At 39.8% G+C, this 24,620-nt stretch overlaps 1 protein-coding gene across 2 annotated transcripts in view; it reads right to left on the bottom strand.

Annotated features, from left to right (window-relative positions):
* Positions 1 to 24,620, bottom strand: part of PLG (plasminogen) — a 42,603-nt gene that overhangs the window by 3,646 nt on the left and 14,337 nt on the right. The window contains exons 5-17 of one of the 2 annotated variants that reach the window (XM_072994585.2): positions 23,861 to 24,000; positions 21,119 to 21,239; positions 19,441 to 19,559; positions 18,903 to 19,065; positions 17,781 to 17,899; positions 16,981 to 17,152; positions 15,210 to 15,412; positions 12,145 to 12,293; positions 10,947 to 11,040; positions 9,560 to 9,680; positions 7,708 to 7,782; positions 5,117 to 5,257; positions 4,030 to 4,136 (exon numbers count right to left, since the gene is read on the bottom strand). In XM_072994585.2, the coding sequence (XP_072850686.2) occupies positions 4,030 to 4,136; positions 5,117 to 5,257; positions 7,708 to 7,782; positions 9,560 to 9,680; positions 10,947 to 11,040; positions 12,145 to 12,293; positions 15,210 to 15,412; positions 16,981 to 17,152; positions 17,781 to 17,899; positions 18,903 to 19,065; positions 19,441 to 19,559; positions 21,119 to 21,239; positions 23,861 to 24,000 (1,724 nt within the window). The remainder of the gene's footprint in view (positions 1 to 4,029; positions 4,137 to 5,116; positions 5,258 to 7,707; positions 7,783 to 9,559; positions 9,681 to 10,946; positions 11,041 to 12,144; positions 12,294 to 15,209; positions 15,413 to 16,980; positions 17,153 to 17,780; positions 17,900 to 18,902; positions 19,066 to 19,440; positions 19,560 to 21,118; positions 21,240 to 23,860; positions 24,001 to 24,620) is intronic. The other variant, XM_072994600.2, reaches the window with a different exon arrangement.

Genomic DNA, 24,620 nt, shown 5'->3' with positions numbered 1-24,620 from the left:
CAGCAGTTAAATGCAGGGAACAGTTTTGGAACATTAGGAATCAGTAAGAATTGTGGCATTAGATCTATCTCCTTTTTTTTTTTTTTTGATTATTTTTATTTTCAAACTACTAGGCATGGGATAGGGAATACAGAAGGTAAAAGGGAATACAAGGGATGGAAAAAAAGGTTTGAGGATAGGAGAACACAGTATATAATCATCCATTCTATTCATATTAAGTATGTATGCCTCTGATCCACTCATTTTCCAGTACAAAAAAATTCTATTTGATTATCCTCCATATATCCGCTTATATTCATGTTTTAATTTAAGTCTAAGTTATTCCAACTCTATCATAAAATCGAGGCCAATTATAGAACACATCCCCTCTTTGATTTTCTTTCTGCCATGGACCTATCAGCCTATCTGGAAGGCTATCCATTTCTGGCACTTCCCATATTTTCTCAGTACATTTTCCCCATTTCTGTGTCTCTATTTTCTTCCAATCTTGGGGAGATAAAGTTAAATCCAAAACAATAGTCTGATTTTTAACATCGCCTTTTCTGACTATTGTAGCTGAGTATCCCACGTGGCAACTTCTAATCCCCTCTATGTTACCAACCATGTTACCTGACATCTCTCTCAATAAAAACTGTTCTGGAGTTTCAATTTCATTCAATTGCTGTTTAGCCTCTAGTGGTTTCCCCTTCATCAGGTCTTCTAACTCTCCAAGTTTCTGAAATATCTGCTGAAATCCTGTTTTTGCCATTCGCATGGTAACCATCCATTCTTTGTCTGACAGCATTCCCACTAAATATGTCCTCCCCCTCCTTGCCCAGAAATTATCACAATATACTCAGAATCTACACAGTCCAGCCAAGAGAGGGTCCACAGTAAACGTCAAACAGGAAATCAGTCTCTTTTAAAAAGAAAAAAAACCATCGTAGTCCTGTAATAACTCCAGCTCTAATTTTCTTCGTTCCTCCGTCTGTTCTGCTGAGCTCCCGTCGCTGCTAAATTAATAGTTTACTGTCGTTTCCCGTGGCTTTATTCTTTCTTCCAAAACCAAAAACACTTCTGTTTTCAAAGTCCCGTTCGGTTTCCTTCTCCCCCTCTTTCATCCGTGTCGCCACGCTGATAATTCCTTGCTTATTTTTTATTCCCGAAAGTCTGTGCCTCCTGCTCCAAAGATGTGGTTTTATTTTCAAAGTCCACTCAGTAAGGGAAGTCCAGATTGCACAGCTCTGACAAGAATTCGGTCCCTCTTGAACAATATTTCTCCTGGGATTTTTTCCAGAAACACAAAGTTTTTCTTACAATGTGTCTGACCTTGGCCAGCTTGTTATTTATCAGAGTTTATTTTAGGAAAGAGAAAAAAAAAAGACAAGCTGGTATGCTAGCTTGCCGCTTCCCCTCTCTCCTTTTGGTCAAATATTTTTCACTTTATTTTCTTCAAAATATTGATGAGGTTATTCATAAATCAGAGGCTTACTTTGCTGTTGTTTCTGTTCTCCTTCCTCGGGAAGTTGGGGGTGGAGTTTTCCCACAGCTTTCTGCCATAAGATATGGCCTCCCGTCTCCGGTCTGCGCGTAGATGAATTTTCAGAGGGAAGAGAGACCCGGTTGCTGCCAAATCTTCTACCCTTCTGGGCTCATCTGCTTGGAGGTGCCTCTCCTGACATCCCCTTCCGTCGCCCCCTTCTTGGAGGGACGGGCAGGCCGAAACGGTCCAGTTTTCCCCGGAGCTGTTAACCGGGTGCTGCTGGCTTCACTGCAGTCAAGCTCCGCCTCCCCAGATCTATCTCCTGATGTTATCCTTGTTTCTACAGAATCCTTTTCAAAGATAATATTTCTCCATGTTATGAGATGAGACTAAATGATAGTCTAGCTTACTTTGGCAGCTTAAGAGACACAATGGTAAATAAGGACAGAGTGCAAGAGTTTTGAAAAGCTACTCTTCGCCCCCTGCCCAGTTTCATCTCACATTCCCTTGGACAGTTCCAGAAGTTACTGTTCAAGAAAGTAACTTCTCTAAACACAGTCAAGTAACATCACACCAAACTTTAAGAGGGTGACTGGACCAAGTTCAGAGGAGGGCAGCAAGGATGATAAAGAGACTGGAAACCAATCCCTATGAGGAACAACCGAAAGAACTGATCATGTTTAGCCTTGAGAAGATTGAGGTCAGATATGATAGCATTTTTCAAATACTTGAAAAGTATACAGGGGAGGATCTGGATCTGTTTGCAATCATTCCAGAGTGCTGCACATATAATAATGGGCTCAAGCTACAGGAAGTCAGATTTAGGCTGAATATCAGGAAAAAAAAACTCTTCACTGTTAGAGTAGAACCAATTACCTCGGGAGGTAATAAGCGCTCCAATGCTGGAGGCACTGAAGACAAAAATCTGGACAGCCATCTGTCAGATTTGCTTTGACGTCTGCATTGAGAAAGGTGTTGGACTCAATGGCCTTATGCCCTTTCCAACTCAATTGTTCTATGATTCTATGAATACATGAAGCAGTGGAAGTCCAGAAGAGAGATGACAGTGAGCACATCATTTATTAAAAAAAAACCCTACATGCCTTTGCATGTAAGCTGCAACTGTTGTTTCAGTGGGCTCTGAGTTTTCCCAAGACTGTGCTATCAAAGCAAAACAGGTCTGCACCTGAAGGAGAAATTACTTGGGGCAATCCAAACGAAGTTGCTGGGAGATGCCCAGGTTGTGTGATAGATCGGTGTAAGTATTGTTCCTTATTGCTGATTTTTTCAATGGGAGCTATTTGTACTTCTCTCATGAGAAAATCTAAATACTCAACATCAATATTTTTGCTCTGAGGTGCTTACCTGCACATTGAACTACAGGTGTGCTCTGAGCAGATGCAAACAACTCCATCATAGACAATAGAGCATGCAGACTGCTAGACTTTATGCCCTTACTGCATACATCTGCTTAGCCTTGCTTCTGGCATGAAGCCATCCTTAACTAAAATGAAAAACTTCTAGAAAGGATGAATTCATGCAAACAACCTGTGCCAGCATTGTACATAAGATTAGATTTTTAGGTAAGTAAAGTACACATTGGAAATTCCAGTTACACTTGTGCCGGCTGTCTTACTTTTCGGAGTTTGAAATCCTTCTATACCTATGTACTAAGCCAGATACCTGCCTCAACAAAACAGTCGTAAAGACCAACTTCCCATGTGAACTCACCCTTCAGTGAACTCTCTTAAATGTTGTTGCATAGCTGTGCTATGTGTTGCAGGTTTGAATTTCTGGTTAAATTGTTATAGCTGCCCAGCAAAAGTGCAAGAATTCAGAGAAGAATTAGCTTCAAGTTCCCCAGAGTAGTCCACCCCTTTTTCTCATCGTTCGCTGGCACTTACAATCTCAGTAACTCACTCTGATATATTTGTAATAGAAAAGAATAAAAACCATTTTCCTTATTTACAGTTCTGAACAGATCAAACAGCAAATTAAGAAAACCTGTCTGCTTTCAGCAATAGGCCTCAAAAGACTACCTGCTTCAACAGACTGACTGACTGCTTCAGTAGACTTCAGCAGACCCCTAAGAGGGAAAAAGCTCTTAGCAGGAAGATGTACCTCTCTTTGAAATCAGAGGAGGAAAGGAACAATTGGATAGTGCTGGATAGATTGACAGTCATCCCAGCCCAGAAAGATCCGTCCCAGACACACCTACTAGAGGCAGCACGCAAGGCTGCAAAATCTTCAACATGTACTTCATCTTCTATTTAGTTATAAGAGAAAGTATCTCCCATTAAGGAAGAAAAGAAACCAATCACCACATTCTCTAGGACCATGAGTAGACAGGCTTTCAAGCTTCTGCATAGGGAGTGACATTATGTTATGGGGAATATATATATAAAGGGGAATCTATATCTATCTATGTACTGTATATCAATCTCCAAAGCTTTCTAATGGGCACATAGACAAATATCAGAAAGAAGGAGATAAAGATAGTGGAGTGGGATCAGGAAGAAGCACAGATCACTGCTCAGGGGCTTTGGAGTCACAGAATGGCAACTCACCTTTTGTATCACCCCATCCAGTGACATAGCATTCTGCTCCACCTGCTACCACTGAATTGGTTGAAGGTAAACATGCTGGAATTACTTCATCCGTGATCATTACAGGACTGGAGGAGAAAGATCCAAGAAGCTTTTATTTGGTTTTACTGTCTCTTTATTACAACACTTATTTTTAAGTAGAATACAGTATATAGCTGCTCCTTGTACATTTTTCCAGCCCAACAAACTTTGATCAATCCAGCCCAGAGCAAATATTTCACTTTAATGGAACAGTATCAATTCAGGTTTCATTTTTCAATGGCTATTGCATCATAACAATACTAAATACATATGTATTTATAACAATATAACAATATAACAATATAACAATAATACATACATACATACATACATACATACATACATACATACATACATACATACTTACATACATACATACATATACATATACATATACATATACATATACATATACATATACATACAGTGGGGTCTTGACTTGAGAACTTAATCCGTATTGGAAGGCGGTTCTCAAGTCAAAAAGTTCTCAAGTCAAATCTGCATTTCCCATAGGAATGCATTGAAAACCATTTAATCCGTATCTGCTCTTTTCCGCCCATAGAAACTAATAGGAAGCTGCTATTCCGCCTTCAACCACTAGAGGGGGATATTTTGTTTCTTTTTTTCTTAGGTCAAGAAAGGTTCAGGGAAGGCAGGGAAAATACAGTCCAGGCAGTACCAGGCAGTCTGAAGACTGTCTCCCAATCCACTCTCTAAACACTGGGAGGAGTGAGGAAGCAGACAGGCACCCTTTTCACTGGCCAACAGTTAACTGAAAGTTCACTTTTTGCACCTTCCCACTTTCCACGTGGGTTTTTTTCAGTTCTTAACTCAAATCTAAGTACTTAAGTCAAGTCAATATTTTCCTATGAGAGCGGTTCTTAAGTCAAAATGTTCTTAACTCAAGCCGTTCTTAACTCAAGACCCCACTGTATACATATACATATACATATACACACATATAGAGAGAGTGGGATGTGGTAATAGGAGGGCTGAAGATGAAAACAGTGACCCAAGGTATATCTACCTGCTTAGTTTCAGCAAGGCAATGTCCGCTCCATGTGGTTCTTTGAACATGCTCTGAACATTTCGACGTTGTGCAGATGACTCTAGAGCCCTCTCGGTATGGATTCCTACCACCACTTTGTAAGCAGCAGGCCTCGATGACCTGCAAGAGGCAGATTTAACTCTGTGAGAATATCTCCATATAAGCCAGTGTGGTGCAGTGGGAAGTATCAGAGTGGGACTCAGGAGACCTAGCTTTCAATCCTCGCTCGGCCATAGAAACTCCCTGGGGTTAGTGATAATAAACCAAAAGTCAGAAGCAACTCAGTGGCGCAGAACAATAACAGCAATTGTTTGTCAATCTATTCACCATGGCTGACAAGGGCATCCTTTTCTGAAAGGCTCCAACAGAAATTAGAAACCTGAGCCAACATTTTGAACCTACCCCCACAGTGCTGCTATGCCTCTCACAGCTTATGGGCTACCCTGAGCCTCCAGAGATTGGTCCTGTGGCCAGTTGACAGGAACTGTCTGGGAGTCTATAGGCAGTTGCAAAAGAGATGTGCTGGCTTTAGTAAGGCTGAAATAGAAGCAGCCCTTTTCACCACTGATTTTTTTTTCATGAGAAAAAGGAAAAAAACAGAATATTAAATTTTTAACAGATGAGAATCAATTCTTACTCTTACCCTACAAAGAAAAAGGACATAGGTAACAATGGGGGCTCACTAATTTGGTAGTTTTACTTTAAATGTTGTGGGTTTGGATACATTGTGATTAAAAATTGCTCAATTCTGGTTTTAAAAATGAAATGAAATTCTCGCCTATTGCTTAGAAAAAGTTATACCTGTACTGTACAGTAGTTTACATTACAGTATGATCAGTATATTTTATATAGCGGTGGGTGAGAATTTCATTCCATTCCATGTCTTACCAAAATTTATCAGAAGAAGTCAACAAAGGAGGCTGCATTATACCACCAAATCATGCTGTTGTTTCCTAAGGTCTCTATAATGTCTACTAGACTGACTGGCTGGCTGGCTGCAGCTACTCCTGGTTTCAGACATGGGTCTTTTCCTTACCTTCCACAGACTAAGGACTGAAACAAGAGCTTCTGCGTGGGAAATATTTGACCTCTCACTGAGCATTTCCTATTTGACATAATTCAAACTCTGAGAAGGACAAGCCCCGTCCATGTTTTGCCTTCCCCTTTTTCAACTGTAGGTCTAACCCAGCAGGCTCCATTACGTATCTCTTGAGGCTCAGTCTTATGACCAACAATCTCCCTATGAAACAACTTTACTGAAACAACTTCCAGCCATTTTTTCCAGGAAGTCCTAGAGTGAGTTTGTTTGCAATATCCCCAGGGTTTACAGCACTCCTCATATCTTCTCTCCTTTCTTAACCAAGTGGGCGGGGTAAGCATGGTAAGGCAGAGAGGAAGAAAGCCACCAATCTGGTGCTCAGGAGGCATATACACAGAGTGAAAGCACATGGGAAATCAAATCCATATTCATATACAAATGTTTTACAATACTTACTTTCCTCATTCTGGGGGGGGTGGTGGGATACTATGTGATTCTCATAATTCAAATCAAGAACAGAAGATTAGACCTAATAACATACACCAAACTATATAATGTCTGAAACTATAGTTCAGTTGATATAACTGAACATTTTCCTTGCTCCAGATCCTACACTATGTCCCTAGGGCAATAATAGCTCCTATTATAATAAAATTCTGGCCCTCAAATAGGGTTTAATTCCCATTAGCCCTAGCTAAATTGGCCAGTACAGTAGTTATTTCACTAAGTTGGGTGATCTGTAAGATTTAAATAAATAAATAGTTTTTGTTCTGCTTTGTCCTTCTTTTGGTATTTTTTTAAAAAATTCTCTTAATAAAGCTATCTGAAAGTGGTTCATTCATGAACTTGCTTCAGGCCAGCATTTGTCAAATGGCAACATAACAGATTCTAACATGTTATAATAAATACAAATAAACAAATAAAGTGAGTCATACCTGACCTCAACCACATTTATAATGTGTGTATGCTACCCTTGGAATGTTAATGAAGGGTGAGGTATGAATTTTTCTGATAACGATAAATTAATTACCTTAGTAATTAATTACATTGGTGTAGTGTAGTAACCATTGGTACTACATTGGTAATTAATTACGTTGGTGTAGTGTAGTAACTGTTTCCATGGAAAGATCACAGAATAGGACAGGGACGTTATATTATTTGTCTACTCCAGTGATGGCAAACCTATGGCACACGTGCCACAGCTCACACGCAGAGCCCTCTCTGCAGGCACGCAGAGCCATAAGTTGCCAGATTGCTCCCCCCCCCCCGCAGCCAAACCTGAGGTGGCAGCTACAGCCACGGTACTGGCGCTTTGACAGGTGGAAGGCCAGAATCCGGAGCAGCTGGTGCTGGCGGTGGATCCGGAGTGGGGTCTTGAGGCACCTCTGTGCCTGCAATTCCCCCTTCCACCACCCCTTCTGGTTTCGCCGCTGCCCGCTCCCCCCCCCCCATTTGGGCACACGAGACCAAAAAGGTTTGCCGTCACTGGTCTACTCAGAGAAAACTGCACTTACTTTTAAGAAAAGCTTACCGTTCTAAGCAGTGAGTTGCTGTCAGAACCCACTGTGGATCTATCAGTGTGCCTCCACAGAAATGCATGTTGAAACTAAAAGAAAGGGGAAAGGCAGAAGATTCAGATGAAGCAGATCAAACTTCGCACAGGGTTCTAGTGAATTATACTGCTTTCCTCATAGACAGGCATTATGCAGAACTAGAGATTGGCACAAACTATGGTTCAGTGGTTTGGTCCAGTTTGGCGTGGTGCCTGCACAGCGGTTCCACACATGCTGTGTGCTTCTCTCCCTCCTTTGTGTTTTCACCCATTCACGGGTGGCACCACACTTCCCTCCCCATCTCCCTGGTGGCCCACCACTCACGGGCAGCAGTGCATGCTTCCCTATTCCAGTAGCCACCCACTCAGACAAGGAGGTGGACAGGGAGGTCTGTGGCTCCACCTCTGAGTGGGTAGCTCCAGAGGAGGCAGAGATCTGCGCACTGCCGCTGGTGAGTGGCCACTGGAGGGGGGGCAATGTGTGCTGCCACCTGTGAGTGTGTAATTTCATGAAGGAAATGGAGGAGGGAAGTGCACGGCACCTGCAGAACACCGGTGTGAGTGCTGCAATGAACTGCCCTGAACTGCCAAAGTGCAGTTCATGCCCATCTCTATGCAGAACTAGTAGCAGCTTCCACCTTGAGGTTGTTTAATGTAAGCAGAACTGTGCTGTGTTCTTACACAGGGGCTGCACTCCTTGGCATGCTTATCTGAGACAAACAAGCTCCATAGTCTGTTACAGCAAAATCCACAAAGACCTTTGTGAAGACTAGCAGATTGGCTTTTGTGAACTAGCATGCACCTTATTCATTGTGCAAAATACCACCCCTAATTTTTTGCACAGTTCCTTCAAAATAAGATCAGATCTGCAAATAAATCCCATGTTTGCCTCCTGATGACCAATCACAAAGCAAAGGCAACCTAATCTGCAAAATGCAGATTGAAGTAAACTGCTGCTAGGACAATCAGGTGTTATTTATCACTTCAACATGCTTTGCTTCTAATGGTATGGTAACTTTATTGTCTAATTTGGACTTTGTGTACTAATCATACAACCACACAAACAGCAGTCACAAATTAAGATTTTATCTCTTCTATATACCAAACGTGGGAAGCATATTTACTGCTTGGTAGAAAGATACATTGATCAAGCTATCCAATGTATGATAACTCAACCCAGAGGAATGTATTTATCTTTATTTTAAGTGAGCTGTACTGTATGCCTTTTCTTCCTCCTTAATTCAGGCTGCCTCAATGGAATAAGGACCCCAAATAAAGTTAGAATTCTCCCTGAAGAATTTTATAGCCACACGAGACTCTTTATCATCCGCCACAAGTGAGATTGCCCCTGACAATCTTTGTAAGTTTTTGCAAAATGTCTCTATAATGTCCTGTCTCTTTAAGGAGCAAAGAACAGAGAAAACAAACATAGAAGGAAAAACTATTAAGAAAAACAAAAACAATCCAACTAGGTCTTGGGAATTCTTAAAAGGGGGAGTGGTCATTCTATTCAGGCCATAAAATCCCATTTTCTGCCAAAATGAGCTTGTGCAAGAATAGGACAAGTGAGGGCTTGTGCCGGCCTTTGGAAATAATAAATTTTAGCTACTGTACTTACATCCCTCAGTAGAATGCTATGGATAGTTATACATTTTTATGGTATCATAAAACTTTGTGGCATTTACTACAGCAGACAAATAATATATCCTTCTGAAAAGTTATTTCTCTCAATAATGCATACATGCTATTTCTGTTCTACTCCCTGCTTGCTGCCGAACACCCAACTTTATATTATGAATTTGATAACATATCATTATATAGTTTTTAATACCTTGTTCGGAGACTGATCTGCCAGGGCCAAGAATGGGGATTTGAAACACACCCGCCCACAATCCTTCCAAAACACAGCTGTGGTACATATTTGGATTTTCCACACTCATATTCAGGAGAAGCTAAAGAATTAATGGTAGAGACACAGAAGTGTGTAGTATAGCAGTCAGGATTACAAACATCACAAATATCAGAACAAACTGTTCCTTTAGAATTCTGGGGGGCGGGAATCATTCTTCTCCTCAATAACTCTACAGAACATTATCTGATCCCAGTTCCTGCACTAACCTCTTCTGCTCCCCAGGAGGATTAAAAACAAGAGTAACAATCCTCTGCGACTCCTGTCTGATTCTGGAATAGTGTGGATTGAGTAGAGACAACTCACTCCGCAGAGTGCCACCTGGCGAAGCCACTCAGAGCTCTGTCCTATCAACGGGACCTTAGTCAGCTGGTTTTGATTCTGAAGTAATTTTTAATAATAATCATGTGCCATTAACTCAACTCTGACCTATGATGGCCCGTTTCAGATTTTCCTAGGCAAAGAATACTCAGAAGTTGTTCACCACTCCCTTCTTCTGGGAGTGCCCTAAGACTGTGTAGCGTGCCCAAGACCACATAGGCTGCACAGAGAGGAATCAAACTCCCAGCCTCTCACTCCACAGCCGGATACCTAAACTACTTAAAAACACATGCTGAAGTAGTTTTGGCAGATGTAAAATGGCCAACACCAGCAGGTGATCTGTTTATTATACTTTTGAAGGAGTATTTCCAGCTCTTTCAACTTTGCCCCCAGCATAGTAACAAACGGGTGCTGCAAAGATTATGAAATCAATGCACTGCGTAAGAGTACAGTGAAATAAAACTTAACTAGAATTTTTAAAAAACAGTTTTAAAAAAACTGTATGCACTACATGCAGTGCCCTTGGAGCTTATGCCCAAGTAGCTGTACACAGGATTGGAGCATTTGTCAGGTTCACTCCTCCTTGCCTGCCTCAGTATGGCAGGTAAGCTTAGAAATTACACCTCAATCTCATGAGGATGGCTTTCTTCCCAAGCCTGACTACTACATTAAGGGAGGGCATATTTTTGGTGAATGGGATAAGGCAGAGAGAAAGAGAGAGTGAGAGAAAGGGGAGAAGAGTAGAAAGAGACAGCAACAGGGGAAGAAGGCAGAATAAGAAAGAGGGGAAGACAGTGAGAAACAGATGGTGTAGTAGAAGGAAGGAAATCTGTCTCTTACTAGCCACTAACTCTGTCCCATTGCCCACATCTGGTTTGGCCCCGCCCCCACTGGTATGTGGCCCCTGAGAGAGCCTCCTGAAGAGAATGTGGCCCTCAATATCCAGAGGTTTTCAAACCCTCTGGGACAATTTTGTAAGCATACTTACGGCACTGTGGGACATCACAATATTCCCATGCTTTATTTGGGTCTGTGGTATAGCACCAAGGACCATTAACGTCATCATCAGGATTTCTGCAATACTATTTAAAAACCAGAGTAGAAATACTGTAATATGCGTAAGAGAATTAAACAATCCCTATCTTTGTATGTTCATTAGTGGAACAAACTCATAATGCCAGAGGCAAGGCTTTATATTTATTATTTTCCTAATTAAACTAAATCAAAACTTCAGTTTTGAAAGTTGTGACAAAGAAATTATCAGGAAGGATAATTGAAAGAGCAATCTGGAAGGATGGGGGATGCCACTGTAGCATTGCTGAGCTGTTTTTTTTCCTTTTTAATTTTTTTTAAAATTCATTTTCTATTGGGTCAGGGAAGGCAGTAGGAAAGGGGATTTGGGACGAGGTAAAATAAGTAAAAAATTCAAAATGTGGCAGAGAACAATTTATATCATTATCGCTTTTACCTCTATGATTTCTTACTAATCTTACTCCACACTAATCTTGCCAATTTTTTCTAAGTCTTTAAGATTTACATTTACATCTTAAATCTTCTTTCTTAACCCATTCATGTTCTCATCTCTCATCCAATTATACAAAAGTTCCTTTTTTTCTAGCCTCAACAATTTCTTTGTCCTTTTATACTTCAGTTAAAATAGCCATCTCTGCTGCTTCGGAAGCTTTTTCTGTTAACTCCTGGATTGCTGGTGTCTCCTCATTTTTCCAGTATTTTGCATATAAAATTCTTGCTGCCGTAGTTACATGTATGATCAAGTATCTTTTTTTCTTTTTCTATCGACTCTGGTACTACATTCAACAAATACAGTTCAGGTGCATATGGAATTGTACAACATAACATTTATTGTAAAATCCCATGAACTAATTTTCCAAAGCTTTTAACTTCCCTGCAAAAGAATTACCTTCTTTTCATTTACATTTCCAACATTTGTTGGAAGTATTCTGATATATTTTTGATAATTTTTCAGGTGTCATATACCATCTGTAGAACATCTTATATATATTTTCTTTATAATTAATGATTTTATCAACTTAATATTATTTTCCCATACTTGTGACTATGACTCCAGGTTGAACTGTTGAGAGCCATTGTAAACATTTTGCAATACTGTTTGTTTCTCTATATTTCTCAGATCCTGCTCAACTCCTGTACATAATGCTACTTACATTTTTTTCTAGTCCTGATCGTGGATGAGAGATTGGTGTGAAAGAATCATGTCGATGAGGTGTCTGCAAATGCCACTCTTGGCAAGTCCTGCCACCTGATGTTGATGAAATCTTCCCACGGTAATCTTTACCATTTCCAGTTCTACATTCTTTAGAAGGAGAAAAAAGATGAGTGAGGTTTTGCTCTTACATCAGGAGCATATCCATGCTATAAGCATCCTTCTCTTTCTCTAGAAAACCTTGTTTCCATGTATGGGGGTCGAGGGGGTGGTAGTCAGGGAGCTGAAAATATAAGAACAATGTATCTGCCAGAAACAAAACATTGTATGGCATGAAAGAGCAAGGTACATGAAAAGGCACAGCTGCACCAAGAAGCAAAAAATATCAGCTCCTATGTGTTAACCAAGTGTAATTGAGTTCAGTGAAAAACTTGAGCAGTTCCTCTTTTTAGCCGGGAACAAATAACAGAGTCTCATCTTTTTTGCTCAATGTGTTATTAAAGTCAACAACAGGAGAGTCCACAGCAACTTCAATAGGGCCAACTGTGCCAACATTCAATGGGAACTCAGTCCAAGACAACCTTGATTTTTTATTCAACTTCTCTTCATTTACTGGGGGGCTGGTCCAAACCATTCCCGGTTTGTAGGCTTCCTCAAGGGAGTCTTCTGGACTGCGCAAATTGTCTCACAACATGGGTGGCGGGCCCAATCTCCTTTCAACTCGGAACTGACAGGTATAGGTCCTAGGCGAACCACCTTCTTCAAAGGACCGTGTCCCCTCAGGAAGACCACCACTGTCCATTCTAAGGAGTCTGGTAACACTTCTTCAGTCTCTACATTAGGCGGATCAGACAACAGCCCTCCAACTTTTAGATTAGGAAAGTCAGCTAACAATTCTCTAGTCTTTACATATGATTCCCCTGGTTCTCCCTCTATTCCGGTCTTTTTTTCCTCCTTTTAACTTTTCCTTTATAGGTATTCCAAAGACTCGAGACCCCCCTTGCACCTCCTTCTTCTTCCTCCTCCCAAACTGACAACTGTTCTATCTTCTTCCCTCTGAAGTTAGAAAACCCTCTACTCCCTTTTTCTCTCCTTTTAACCCCGCCTCCTCTTTCTCCTTGACACTCAGATTTTTCATCCCTCCTGTCACTCCCCCTGTTGCCTTCTCTTTTTCTTCTGTCTCATCGGTATGAGGGGACGGCTCACTCACTCCTCTTTCATTTACATCTTTCACTCCTTCACACCAAGTTTCCTCTTCTTTTCTTTTTTTAAAACACATTGGCGGTGGATTTAAACAAAAACCTGATGAAAGGAAGGCTTAATCCTCCATTTGTGCTGGTCCCAACCCAGACTGGGGCCATGTGTACTAACTGAACAACAACAAAAAACAAAAACGAAAATGAAGAGTGTTCTTTACCTGAGAGGTACATATTGAGCACATTGTTTGACCCCAGTCACATCGAATGAGACTATTTCAGAGTAGACACAAATAAGCTTGCATTGAATATTTGTATTTTAAAAATAGAGTGGCCCACTGAAAAATTAATCTTTGAGAAGAAGGAAAATTAGATGATGATTAGGAAGAAAGGTTGGTGACAAGAAGCTGCTCTGTATACCAGGGAAACCAAAGTGATATAAGTGTTTAATCCTAAATGGCCAGCTGGCATGCAACACTGAAGGAGTTTATGTTGTTGTTTTGTTTTTTTTTTAAATCTAAATCTAGTATGGAATACAATTTAGTAGAAAAATACTTTTTCAGACCTTCAACTATTTTCGTAAATACATATTCTGAAGCTGCAGGACAGTCTAAAGGCCTATTATTTGCATACGTAGGTCTCAACAAACAGACCTTAATAAACATACAGTAAATAGAACACATACAATAAATAGAACAACCTTGTAAGAGGTTAACTAACTTGATTACAACCTAATTATTCCACTGGAAAACCCAAACCTCTAGGCACATATTCTCCTGTGATATTCTGCCATTATTTCCATCAGTCATTTAAGACATTATTTATGGTCCTCTGATTTGGGACAGTTCTAGCACTGAAACCAAAATTTGACTTTTTCATTAATAGTATAATTTAAGAATAAATGAAATGCAATTCTTGACAGTACAGAAGACTGAAAATATGACTGTTAGATCTCATTATTAGAAAAAGGCACAATATAAATTAATTAAATAGATAAAGCAGAGTGTCTTATAACTCTCTGAAATGCTCTTCTACTTACTGAATATGAATACTGTATAATGTAAGAAATAAATTGTATCGCTTGTAGGATACAATTTATTTCTTACATTACATTCATATTCAATAAGTAGATTTTAATTTTATGACAATATATTCACTGAGTATTAAGTCAAAATTCAAACCACTGGCCTCTCAGAATTATTTCTTGACAATTGTACTTTATTTTAAAATAATTCAATATATTGATTCCCCAGATTAAATTCATTCCTCTCTTCTAACGGATAGATCTTCTCTATTTCTCCGTAACACAGAAAACCAAGGGTGTCAAGTGTCAGTCTTTGTGGAAAAATGAGAAAGAATGTGTAGCAAGGAAAAGAAAACTGCAGGACAGAGGCTTCTGGAGGAGTGAGGGTAGAAGGAATCAATGTCATGTCCTCTACAATGGTTTCAGTCAGATCTTGAGGTTCCCCCTGCTGTGCAAAGGTCTCTGTGGGCAGTGAGGAGCATCCTCCAGAAGAGTGTGTGTGTGTGCGCGTGTGTGTGTGTGATGGTGGTGGTGGAGGAGGAGATGAGCACGAAAGGAAGAGACAGGAACGCACGTTACCGCTTTTAAAGAAATAAAATGTGCCTCACTGCCCTGCCAGATCCAAAACAGGAGAGATGTCCAAAGGCAGCACAATCCTTCTTCAGCTCAAAATGATTATGGCTGCCCTACCTGAGGCGAGGCAGAAGAACCTTCAGTCCTCCAGAGGTTTTCATCTTCAGCTCCCACACGATCCCGTACCTTGGGCCACATGGGCTGGGATCTCTGGGAGCTGGAGCCCAAAACTACACCCCCCAAAGTGCCAAAGGTTCGCTGGTTCTCACTTACGGGCTATTTTGTTTTCCTGGTTATCTGTTCTGGGGAAAGAAGTCATACCCGGGTTTGTTGTCAATGTGGGCTTAGGCTGTTGCTGTGCAGGATCAGGACACTTTTGCAGATTGCAGAACTCCCATCTTGTCATGGGATCAGTGGTGTAACACCAGGGGGCCCGATCGCCATCTGGGTTTCTGCAGTAATTTCTCCTCAGGTCTCTATAAATGTAAACATAAAGTGTCATTTTTATCGTTAAATGTCCGAAGGTATCCCACATTTTGACAGAAATTTCTTTACATGTTTCAATCAGTGTATACCAAAGGGGTATACTTTGCCTTTGGCCCTGAACCTAAGGGTTGCAGCCAAGATGGCTGAGGAGGCCAGGCCAACTCCTTACCAGCATCCGTTGGCCTTTGCAACCACACTGTTTAAATAGTTTTGATGAAATCTTGAGAGCAAGCTAGTGTTAAGCCTAACATTTGTCCTAATTCTCAAAGATTATTAAAATTTAAAATGTAAAAAGATTACATAAATTACATAATGGTGTTGAATAGAAATATATATTTACAATAATGAGGTAAAAATCTGCAATTTGTTCATTTAACCTCTGTTGGTGGTGAAGCATTATATATAGGGGGCAAGCTCTGGAGGTCTCAGGCTGTTTTTAGTCCCCTGGGCCGCTCAGGGTGAACCTCAGCCATAAAAAAGCACCCTTTTCCTTTGAAAAAAAAGGGCAACAGGAAAGATATGCAAATTGTTTTACAGAAAAAGTGCCAGGGGAGGAATTAACATTTCCCCCCATCCTGTTCTGTGCTTGGGGTAGCTGGGGGTGGGGAGGCTACATATACAGACACACACACACACACACCCCAAGATTGCCACCTCTCTATTAAACAAAGCATAGGTTGTTCTATAAAACAGTATTGGGTGTCACTGTGATGCTGAGAAAATGAAAATACTGTATACAAGTTCAAGCTGTCTTTCAATATCACAGCATCTCCATTTTAAAAAGAATGATATGCATTACTGTATCATCATAATGTCAACGAGAGGTTTAGAACTATAAAAACAGTGGCCCAACTCTAACTAGCCAAGATGGCCGAAGGCTGGCTGAGCAGACACTAAGCAAGCTGAGACTCTGCTGAACCATTGTTGCTTCAAGATGTTGGAAATGAATTAGGATTGCCATGACTCTGGCCTAACTTTGTACAAGCACAGTAGCTACCTGGTTTCATCTAGAGCTACAATTTTTACAGAAATCTGAGAGTAGCTGGTACAAGATGATTATATTAGTACCAAGACAGTTGTTCTGGCATATTCAGCCTAATTCACTACATTCATTGTTCAGTTCTCATTGCAAAGTGAATCTATTTTTGAAGGCCATCTTTAAGGAAGGATTGCTGCCTTAAAAACCAGATCTTTTGCTAGGAATTCAACACAATTCAACCACATTTTGTGGTTAGGTGTTCAGTTTTTATTTTCAGATGCTTACGAGCAAGAAGAGGTCTTTGTGAATTTTTTTTTGTCTTTTCTGATAAAATTGGTCTGCTTTAGACATTCCATTCACCTTGATTTTAGTGGACGAGGTCAGGTTAATGCTACACCTCAGCCAACAAAATTTCTTGGGTCAGCCAGTCCTGTTTCCCAGCTAACTAGGAAGAGTACAAAATGAATCATGTGCCCAGAGAATCTTGCTGCCCCTTGTCTTGCCCTTACCTTATGTTACCTACAAGGCCCATGAAAAATGACTGCACACAATTTCTGAGGAAAACTGAGTGAAACATACGCGTTTGGGAATGCAGATGGGGTTTTTTGGTGACGATGGGGTGTCATTGAGCTCCATGCTTGGCATTTCCTTCCAGAGGCAGTCATCGCCATGGTACCCCGATAATTGGTGCCAGTGCCTTCATAACAGTCCTGGACAGATGGCCCTTGCTCAGGAATAACAGGAGCTGCAACTATATTAAAACAAAACATCCTAGATCTATAAATAAGCAGGGGAATGTATTTCCCCCCCCCACATACAATAACCTAACTTGTTAAGCCCCCCAATCCTCCAGGAAGATATAGGTTGCAAATGGAAAAGAGCTACTGGAGATGTACTTGAAGACCTTCTGAGCTTTTTTCTCAGTTATTGATAGCCTTTCCTTGTTGCTTGTAGATGGATAGTTTCCCATGGCAGTGTATTATTCATACTGATATGAATTATTTGTTGTTGATTTGAAACATCCTGCTTTACAATATTGCTTAAACAGTTGTCCTAAAGCTATTTTGTCAGAAGAAAGTTCCTCTCAGTTTAATGGCATTATTTCCTGATACATATTTCTTTATTTTATTTGCATTTCTAACATCCTATCCTCTCATGCTTACAGGAACAGGTGAAAAATGCAAGAGATAAAAGCAAAACATTAAAGTACTCTTTGAAAATATAATACACAAAGTAGGCTGGTGCTGAAAACCAGCCAGATTCATCAAATTCAATATTTGCAATGCCGAACCAAGTTCCGAGACCTGCTTATTTTTGAAGGAGAAAACAAGTTGTTCAGTTCAGATCAATTACCAATGCACAAGTGTAACTTTTCTTACCAGTTGGACTGTCACAGCTAGGAATAGCACAATATTCCCATCGTTTATCTGGATTGGTGGTATAACACCAAGGCTTGGTCTCTCCATCAGGGTTTCTGCAGTAGTTTTCTTCCAAACCTCTGAAACACATTAAAAAGCTTATGCGTCAACATCTCCACATGTGCTTTAAGAGGACCAGAGATCTAATTGTTTAGGGCAGTGCCATAATGCATCTTCAGGACATCAAAATGCAACCCAGTGTAAACTGCAGTCATCTGAGATTCAAATGTCAGGTGGATGTTTTGTCTGATTTTATAGCACTGTGCTGAAAGATGCCCAGTGACAGTGATCAGAATGGAAGCTGGTACACAAATTTAGAACACCAATACTGTATTCATAATGAATTATCAATTGCTGCCCAGTTATTTGATTTTTAAAGAGATTAAGAAAGATGGGAGGCACACTGTAATGGGATAAGCATCTGTGAGTGCATTTTTATTTTAAATGTCTATTAGTGCTTTCCACTTCAGAAGTCATCCCAGCACTATTAGTCTTTATGGGAGGGGGATAAAGGGAGGAAGAGAAAAATGGGAATTATTGTTATGGGGAGATATTGGTCAGTCCACAGGTTTATAGACACAGAGCATATGGCAGTGGTTTGAGGGCCAAGTGAGACTGGAAAAAGGTGAGAACAATTACATCGATAATGTACTCTCAAACTAATAATGTCATTATTAACAATGCAGTGAATATTGGAAATATTGATTATATGTATATATTAAAAACCCTGACTATACAGACATCCTTAAAGCAAGGAGGTGAATATTATCCCTAAAAGCTCACATTGAAATTAACATTTTATAACAAAAAGTGAACATGATTTTTATGACACCATTTACATATTTGCAAATTCACCAATTCAATACAATATTTGATCATTAAAATTAGGGGACAAGAATTTTAGGTCATTGCCCCCTGGTTAACAACTAAAGTCTTATGAATAGCAATATTATTTGTAACATTTTCCTTCCAAGCTCTGATCTGATGCAAGGCAGCACAGTATGCTGTATATTGCTAGTTATTTCGCACTAGTCATCACTATGGCAACAAGGCGCAGGTCACAATGGATCTGTTTAAACATACTTGCAAGGGTAGTTTTCTGGAGTTCTAGCATGTGCGTGAGGTGTTTGGGCTGCCCAAGATTGACATGTTGCTCCTGATTCTGTGACAGCAATTTTCCCTCGATAGTCTTCTCCCCTTCCTGCAAGACACTGCCGCCCCTCAGTGGAGACTGGAGGTGGCGTAGCTGTATCAGGAAAGAGAATGAAATCACTATCTTTAGAATATGTAATAGGAACAAATCAAGTACAAAAAGATGTACTGCTATCTGTAAGATAACCATGCTGAATAAGATCAAAAGCATATCTTTTCCATAGTAGTCAACCCGATGCTTAGTAGAAATCCACAAGTAAGAGATGCATGAGCACCATACCTCTCTTTTGTGTTCATAAGGTATATCTGTGTGAAATTACCTAAATTCATTTCAGGTTTCATGAAAAAAAAGAGACCTTCTTCTAAACCCTTAGTACTGGAATCAAATGTCAACACTAATGTTCCCCCCCAAAAAAAAACCCTAAAAAACCTCAATCAGCTTGGAACAGATAATCCAAAGAAAACTTACCGCACCGTGGAATATTGCAAAATTCCCAACGTTTAGTTGGGTTTGTGGTAAAACACCAAGGACGCGGTTCACCATCAGGATTACGGCAGTAATTTGACCTCAGATTCTTTTCTGGGAAACTGAAAGTTAAAGGAAAGATCTGAAGCTTCTGCTGATTGACTGTTGATGGTTATGTCTCTTCAATGTAGAATATACAGAGCCATCTTATATCGTGTTAGACTATCCACCTGCCAAATAGTGGCTGAAATCTTGTTACTTCACAGAGTAAATCACACTAAAGTAAGCCCACTGAATCTGTGGGGATTTGGTGAGTCAACTTCTCCATAAATTCTATTGATTCAAAAATGTAATTGTAACTTTAGCATTATAGGTTGCAACTAGAGTTGGCCTACTGAGGCCATATTTCGGCTAAATATCAGGAAATCTTCTTAGCTGTTAGAGTAGTACAACAATGGAACCAATTAGGATGTGGTAAGCAATCCAACGCAGGAGGCATTCAAGAGAAAATCAGACAACAATCTGTCAGATCTACTTTGACTTGTATTCCTGTATTTAGCAGGGGGTTGGACTCAATAGTCTTATACGCCCTTTGCAACTCTACTATTCTATGATTCTGTCCTGTATTAGTGGTGATTCTTCCAAAGGAATTACTAGTTCTTATGGACTATACAGAGATAATTCATATAAAATTCTTCCTCAAGTTAGTAAGAACATTATTAACTATTCTGTTGACTCACCAAACTTGTATCGGCAGAATTAATACCTTTCAAAACACTTTTTCTAAGTTTATAATTAGAGATAGGCATGAACTGATTTGTCCCAATTCATCAAGGTAGCAGCACAGGTTCTCATGCCCCCTTCTCTCACCTCTGCAGCCAATCAACCACCCACCAGGCCCAGCTTGCTTGCCTTTGCTGCCTCCTCAACTAATCTCTAAGTCAGAAGCAAGAACACACATACCCTGACTGTCCCACTCTTTTGTCTGAGTGGGAAATTAGCCAAGAGGGTGGGGCAGAGAAGCCTGAGCTGTTTCCGGAACTGGAAGATCAGTTGAGGAGATGCAGAAGGCTAGCATGCTGGGGCTGCTGAGTGGCTGATTAAGCCAGAGAAGGAGACCAGCCTTTATGAAATGGGATGAACCGGTTCCTGCCCATCTTTATTTATAATAATTCCAGAAAAGTTTTGTATTTTTGCAAGGGTTTTTGCATACTCGTGCTGTTAAATATTCCATTCCAGATTTGTGTCTCCAATGTCCCTCTCTACTTTTCCACATTTTTTCTGTTTGCTTTTCTAGTATACATTTTTTTCCAACTACACATTCTAGAACCAACAGCTTTTTAAAAAAAAAAACACTGCAGTTTCTTAGGCAAAGCAAACCAATGACTTTCTGCATGCAAAACTGAGCTAAAAACTTAACAACTACAGACAGGAATTAAACAGTGTTACATGCTAGAGCTGATGGTTTCCACATATATAGTATCTCTACCCAAATCAGGTATGCAGGCTCAAGAGTTTTGCACATATTTAAACAGGGCTCCTTCAGAAGTGGTGAATTATGTACCCACTGAAAACCCATCTTAGTTTGGATTATTTCTGTCTACAGTTTTAAAGTGACTCACTGTACAGCAGTGGCAGTGGCTACTTAGTTCTTTTTATGAATTTATCATTTGGAACATACTTCAAAGGGATGTATCCATGAGAGTGAGGTTCTTGAGAACCCCAAGGCTGACATTCCAGTCCAGATTCTGTTTTGGAAATTTTCCCTTGATAGTTTTCTCCGCTACAGTACATGCACTGTTCTGTAAGAGAAAAAGTCCTTTAATTATGCAAACTGTTCATATTAGACTTATATTTCACATTAATGCAGAGGCAGACAATCTCCCAAAGTCCAGAGACAACACATTTTATCTCTGGACCTTACAAGGTTATATCTACTCCTGTAATTCCCATCCTAGCATTTCATCTTACAAAAGTTTGAGGGTGGTTTTTTTAAAGTGGAAAAGTCCCCTTCTATACTCTTGAAAGCCAATTATATATACATTTTTGGGGGAATGTTGTCAGAGTTTGAACTGCTGTCTGAATAAAGTGTTAAAGCAATTGGGGGGGGGAATATAATAAATGTAACCCTGGAAATGTGAGACATAATAAAATTGAGGTTTCATAGGTATGTACTGCATGCCTATTGGAGTTTCTTCTGAGATAAAAACTAATTTCACCAGATTGGTAAAATTCACAGAAAAGAGTACTAGCTCCTCAAAACTAACAAAGCACATTGTAATCCTACAGGGTTTATTGGAACAGCAGCAGAACCCATGCAGAATGCGTACAATTTCTTTACTGTGTCACCACTTCTCTGGCAAAACTAGTTGTCTTGTTTTCAAAACATCCTTATCAACATTTTCTGCAGTACAGGCCCATTCCACTGGAATTTCCATTTTATCCGCAATTGTGGCTGCCAGCAAAGTGTGCAGATATCTACTTGTTTGCGCTACAGATGCTACAAGTACAGTGACAGTGTTAGTGAGGAGCAGGAGGCAACGCAGCAGCAGTAGCAGCAGCAGGCAATGCATACAGGCAAGGAGATTATGGATTTCGCTCCAGAGATTCAAACTGGCAAACTGCTGACTTGGCTGGGTAAGAATGTTATTAAATGTGTACAATATGCAAAGACTAGAAATAAAGACTAGAAATACAATATGCTTTTTACTTTTCAAAGTAATTATGTGTTTTAGACTGTAACTAAAGCATTCTTTTGGTTTTTTTTTTAGTTTTATGCTCCTCTGATTTTGAAACATTTTTGAATCATGACTTAAGTATTTGCCTGCAACTTAAATTCAATCTTCATATATTTTTAAACATTTGTACTGCAGCTTTTTTTCATAGCTGTAAGACTGAGTTTCATAAAATGAAGTAAATGTTCCGTTAACTTCCAAGTTACATGCATTCAGTTTTGGATTTTTTAAAATATAAACAGAAGTCATTGGATAAATAAACCTTGTAAATTAGGGAAACTGATGTTACCTAGAATCATTTTTCTCTGCTTGCAAAAAGTAGAATGAACAAGATGTGGATGCCTAGAAAGTCTTGCTTTAGTGAAACAATGGTTTATTCTCATCCTCAGGAGAGGGATGAAGTAATTAAACAATGAAACAGCTTATATCTTGATATTCAGATAAAAACTGATATAAATGATAAGGTTACTTGATTTCACACTGAAATTATTTCTATCAGGAAAAAAAATGTCAATTGTGATGAACCCTTACAGACTCATACTACCAAGATGTGTTATAAATCTTACAGTGCTCTGAGGATTTTTTTTTCCAAATGTCATATATTTGACCTTGATAATATGGCAATCCCCGAGTGTGCTGAGGACTCTCTCCAACAAGGCAAAATCTGACTCCCCCATGTCACCTAAAAGGCACAAGGGGACTTTTACAGTCAAAAACATCCTCACCAAAAACTGAGGGGCATAGGTAGATTGCATGTTGTTCACCGCCTCACTACAATACGAATAAGTGATCAAATTTCCAGTCCTATATACACAGCAATGCCTACTGGGAAAGACTTAGTTGTTATCGGGACTGACTCCTTGAAAGCTAGCCAAATCAAGTAAAGCTAATTGAACAAAACAAAAACTCAATTTGTTCACGCAGCAAAACCAATCAAGAGTCTTCACATAAAAATCTGCATAGTGAAGTTACACTCCATACATCTGATGAAGCAGACTGTGGTCCACAAAAACCTATTGGTTTTGCTCATATTCTCCTGGGAAAAGAAAGAGTTATGAGTATGACCACCACCAGTCCACAAACATTCACTGTGAACTGGCTTCTCAGTAGCATTAGCCCAAGCTACGTTTGGTTAAAAAATAACATGGCACCCTCTCCATTCCATATATACAAGATAACTGTACTGGCAGTTGAATCTTAGTTCATCACTGGCAATGGGATGGTAAGTGACTTCACTGCTTCTGAAGGGAGGAGGCCTGTCTTCCAATAGAAGGGAATGGCCAGGAGGACCGGAAGGAAGAGTTGGAAACCTGTCAGGGCATGCCACACAAGATGATGTTCTCATACTATCTAATGGTGGGACTGACACTGCTTCTCAGGCTTTTACACAGCTGTTACTTACATAATTTAAATAAGAAGTCCTTAATTGCTGTTCATTTGACCCTTCTTTGGAGAGCTGTCAGTTAACTTATCATATGGAAATATTTAATCTTCTATTGACAAAATTATCACAAAATAATAAGGTTTTTCTACAATATTTTAGAAGGTGCTTCTATAATAATTTGGGGATAATGTAACATTTCTGGTGAACATAGAATAACAAAATTCTTCATGCCAAAAAGAATAATGTCCAATCACTGTATTTAAAATTGCCCTGAAAAATATAAATTTGGTGTATGGAAACCTACCTTCACATTCTGGGATATTACAATAATCAAATCTCGTTTCAGGATCCATTGTGTAGCACCAGGGGCCTTTCTCATCATTATCAGGATTCCGGCAGTAGTTTTGTTCCAGTGAAGCATTTGGGTAAGCTTGAGGGGTATAACTAGCAAAAACAAAAATGCATGTTGTTACAGACATCACATGTGGTTCCCAAAGTCTTGAATGAAAATGAACAAATCAAAAAGTTTACAGCTCATGGCAGACATAACAAAGTCTTATGGAAAAAATGGAAGAAATTCTAGTCCCTTACAGTAGACCAAACTCTTTTAACAGAACTTGGAGCCAAAATAGATGTGAGACATCTGTGTTCAGACTGCCTTCATTTCAAAGCAGACAAATGTGTCTGTACATTGGCTTGCAGAAGCAGTTGTGTGGAAGGAGAGTTAAATGCTTCCACCTCAAAACTTATTCCACTCAACCAGAATTACCCTCCTAAATTGGTATTATTTCAGAGGGAGAAGACCAGAGGTTTGGAAAAAAATTTGGACTACAATTCCAAGAATCCTTCAATCAGCACAGCTAGTTTCCCATGCTGACTAGGGTGATTCTAACTGCCATGCCAATGAATTAACTTTCCCTGATTTTGGAAATGACAGGTTATCAATGATCAGGTACGGCTAGGACTTCTGGACCTCAATGAGATCCATGGAGCTGTCCCAGATTCTGCTGGGCATAGTGATATATTCTGATTTATTCTACTACCCAAGAGAGCGTTCTGGTATT

This window comes from Pogona vitticeps, chromosome 1, assembly GCF_051106095.1.
Source record: "Pogona vitticeps strain Pit_001003342236 chromosome 1, PviZW2.1, whole genome shotgun sequence".
NCBI lineage: Eukaryota > Metazoa > Chordata > Lepidosauria > Squamata > Agamidae > Pogona > Pogona vitticeps.
The sequence above is the reverse complement of the archived record's forward strand: the minus strand, read 5'-3'. Positions and strand labels throughout refer to the sequence as shown.